Source organism: Monoraphidium neglectum (assembly GCF_000611645.1).
Source record: "Monoraphidium neglectum strain SAG 48.87 unplaced genomic scaffold scaffold03653, whole genome shotgun sequence".
Taxonomy (NCBI): domain Eukaryota; kingdom Viridiplantae; phylum Chlorophyta; class Chlorophyceae; order Sphaeropleales; family Selenastraceae; genus Monoraphidium; species Monoraphidium neglectum.
This window is the reverse complement of record NW_014009976.1, coordinates 2,947-5,936: the sequence shown is the minus strand read 5'-3', so window position 1 is coordinate 5,936 and position 2,990 is coordinate 2,947. Positions and strand designations below refer to the sequence as shown.

At 63.5% G+C, this 2,990-nt stretch overlaps 3 protein-coding genes across 3 annotated transcripts in view; 2 read left to right on the top strand and 1 right to left on the bottom strand.

Annotated features, from left to right (window-relative positions):
• Positions 1 to 58: 58 nt before the first annotated feature.
• MNEG_13148 (hypothetical protein) lies at positions 59 to 740 on the top strand (the record flags this gene model as incomplete). The annotated part of the gene is made up of 2 exons (XM_014038382.1): positions 59 to 63; positions 425 to 740. 2 exons carry the CDS (start codon positions 59 to 61, stop codon positions 738 to 740), a joined length of 321 nt encoding a protein of 106 aa, XP_013893836.1.
• Positions 741 to 1,641: 901 nt separating this feature from the next.
• MNEG_13147 (hypothetical protein) lies at positions 1,642 to 2,294 on the top strand (the record flags this gene model as incomplete). Its single annotated transcript, XM_014038381.1, has 3 exons — positions 1,642 to 1,798; positions 2,005 to 2,060; positions 2,265 to 2,294. 3 exons carry the CDS (start codon positions 1,642 to 1,644, stop codon positions 2,292 to 2,294), a joined length of 243 nt encoding a protein of 80 aa, XP_013893835.1.
• Positions 2,295 to 2,743: 449 nt separating this feature from the next.
• MNEG_13146 (adenylosuccinate lyase) overlaps positions 2,744 to 2,990 on the bottom strand; it is a gene marked incomplete at both ends in the record, with an annotated part of 3,061 nt that continues 2,814 nt past the window's right edge. Inside the window, one exon of the mRNA XM_014038380.1 lies at positions 2,744 to 2,972. Coding sequence (XP_013893834.1) covers positions 2,744 to 2,972 — 229 coding nt within the window. The remainder of the gene's footprint in view (positions 2,973 to 2,990) is intronic.

Genomic DNA, 2,990 nt, shown 5'->3' with positions numbered 1-2,990 from the left:
CCTGTGGGGCGGCGGGCAAATTCGTCTCTGGGCAAGCACATCTCACGCTTCACCTGTGATGAGGTAAGCGACACAGCCCCTCACTGGCGCACGGAGGGTTCAACCCGAGGCAGCTTGGCAGTTGAGACTGGTCACCTGTGCCCAGGCCGCAGAGTCGAGCCGAGCGCGCCCCCCAAACGCCGCCCGCCACTCGCTTGCGCCGCGTCTCGCTGTTGGTGATCAAACACGCTTCCGTGCATCCACCCACCTGCCACCCCTGCCCCCTCGCCGCCTCTGACCACTCATCCGACCAGCTGTGCGCTTTGCTAGAGGAGATTGGCTGGGAGCCATCAGAGCTACGCGGCCTCCGCCGCTCCGGCACCACCGGCGCCGAGCTGCTCCTCCTCCTCGTCGCCTCCCCGCCCGCCGCGGACCCCTCCTGCAGCCGCGTCGCCGCGCTGCTGTCCGTCCCGCCCCACAAGGCGCGCCGCCTGCGGCGCGTGGGGGACGCGGCCGCGCTGTTCGACGCGATCGCGACGCGGCCGGCGCAGCCGCGCGTGTCCGAGGTTGAGCTGCGGCTGTGGCTGGCCGGCAGCGGCTGCAGCGCGTCCGAGGTTGAGCGCGTGCTCAGGCTGCTGCGCGGCCTCGTGGCGCGCGACGAGGGGGCAGAGTTCCTGACGTGCTGGCAGTTTGTGGCGGGGTGGCCCTGGGTGACGCACGCGCTGGAGGTCTATGGGATTGACTGGGCGTCGGCGCTTTGAACGGGCCGGAGGCCGCAGGACGATTCACGCCCAGCGCTGCCTGGCAAACGGCGGCGCGGTGCTGGCTGAGAGGGGGGGAAGGGGATGTATCCTGCATGCTGTTGGGCAACGATGGGCAGAGGCATCTGCGCTATGGATGGGGCCCAGGTCGCTGGGGAAGCACGCGCTCGTTGCGACCCAGCATGTGCAATTGGAGCGCGAGTTGGCAATCACTTATAGTGGTGATTTGATGCCAATTGTGAGCAGCTGTGCTGACTGCATATTATGGCATGACAATGTACATGGTTGTAATCAGACACCATCCTATCGGTGATTTGGTGAGTTTTAGTATCCCCGCAGAACGTAATGATATTACATGCTAACGAAACGCGGTGAATTCACTTAGCTTTGGGACATTGACTGAGGGGCCATGCAAGCATGAAAGGTGTTGGGACTTGCAGACGTTGTGGCCGCATCTGCTGTTTCAGCAAAGGAAACATCGAGCCAATGGCTAGGATCTAAAGCACTGCAGCATGCATCAACTCATGCTCACAGATGCAGCCCAGCTCCCCGGGCAACAGAACACACAACAGCACAAGTGACAAAGTGCCGAATGGCCGATACTTGTGTGCTGTGCCAAAATCGAGGAGCGTGTGCGACACGTCTACCTCTGCGGAGTGTGGCAGCAGTCAAAAGATTCACTTCCGGCGTGCATCGCAGATCTTCGCTGTAGATCAGAGGGCTCAGCGGACGCAGCTGCGGTAGACGAATTGCTTACGTGACGGAAGACTGCTCAGCCGCTGCACCCTGCAAGCCAGCAGCCTCGCAGGCAGGGGCAGCGCTTGCAGGGCCACAGCGAGAGCGAAGTCGGCGCAGTGATTGCGTGTGCTTGCGTGTGCGACCAGCCTGCGAGACCGCAGCCATGGCCTCCAAGCCGCCGCCGCCACCGGAGATTGCGTTCGATGAGAAGTGGGACCGCCTGATCGACACTTCGCTGCGGCGCGTTGTGTACGGCACGCTAGCGGGTGGCGCGGTCGCGCTGCTGCTGCTGCGGGGCCCACTAACCCGCACTGCGTCGAGTGAGTCAAGCCGGGCAGGGGAGGGTGGTGGTTTGGTGGAGGCGGATTCTGCAGGGTGCACTATGCCCTGTGTGTGATTGCCTGCCGCCTGCTTGTGTACAACTGAAACACCTCGTGCCTCTTGCCGGTACTAGACTTTGCACTCGCGCCGCACTTACACTGGGCTCCCTTGTTCCCCACTCTGCCCACCTTTCCCCCCTGTGCAGTCGCCTTTGGCGCGGGCTGCGGCGCGGGGTCGGCCTGGACTGCCTGCAGCAAAGACGTGAGTGCCGGGTGCTGCGGGCTGCTGTGCTTGCACTCCACGTGGCACATCTCATTTCACACTTTTCCTATTTGGGTATCGATTGCCTTTCGAGCAGGAGCGCGGGCGGGTAGTGGTCGCACTGCATGCAGCCACGGGTACCTATGCTACCGACTGTCTGCTGCTGCTGCCTGATACCGTCACTCTTCCCTTACGCTCCCGCAGTTTGCAGGCTTGATTCCCAAGTCGGACTGAGCGACGAGCCGCACAGATCCCTCCGCAGCTGCAACAAGCACGAGAGGCTTGCGGCTGCCACTGCACCAGCGGCAGCAGCAGGAGCAGCTGCAGCAGCGGCAGCAGCAGGCAGAGCGGAGCAGCAGCAAGTAGCTGGCCCAGATGGCTGACGGGGCCTGGGCAGGTGGCTGCAGAGGGGAGGAAATCGACACAGGGCATGGCGTCTTTGCAGCCCCTTGTCGCTGCAATCACATTACAATCGCTCAGCTTGACCTCGTGTACATCCTCTGCTGGTGTCCCATCCGCCTTGTACACGTGGAAATGTAAATGTGCAGGGGCCCCGTTTACCAGAGTCATACCAAAGCCTGCTTCCAATTCAAGGCGAACCACCTGGAGATGAAAACCTATTAACTAAGCAGCGGCTGCGAGCGCTAGCACACCAAGCCGCGCGGCCCGCCATCGCCCCGCAGTCAGTGCTTGCCGTTGCCGCCCGCGCCGCCGCCGAGGTGCCGGGGCAGCGCCCTGGCCTGGTCCGCGGCGTTGCCCACGTACCCCCAGGGCGTGAGCCGCGCAAGCTCCTCCTTGGCCTCCGCGGGCAAGCCGTCCAGGTCCCGCACAAACTGCTGCATGGAGGCCTGGGTGACGCGCTGGCCACGGGTGAAGGCCTTGAGCTTCTCGTAGGGCTCCTCCACGCCATACCTGGTGGGGGAGGAGGGG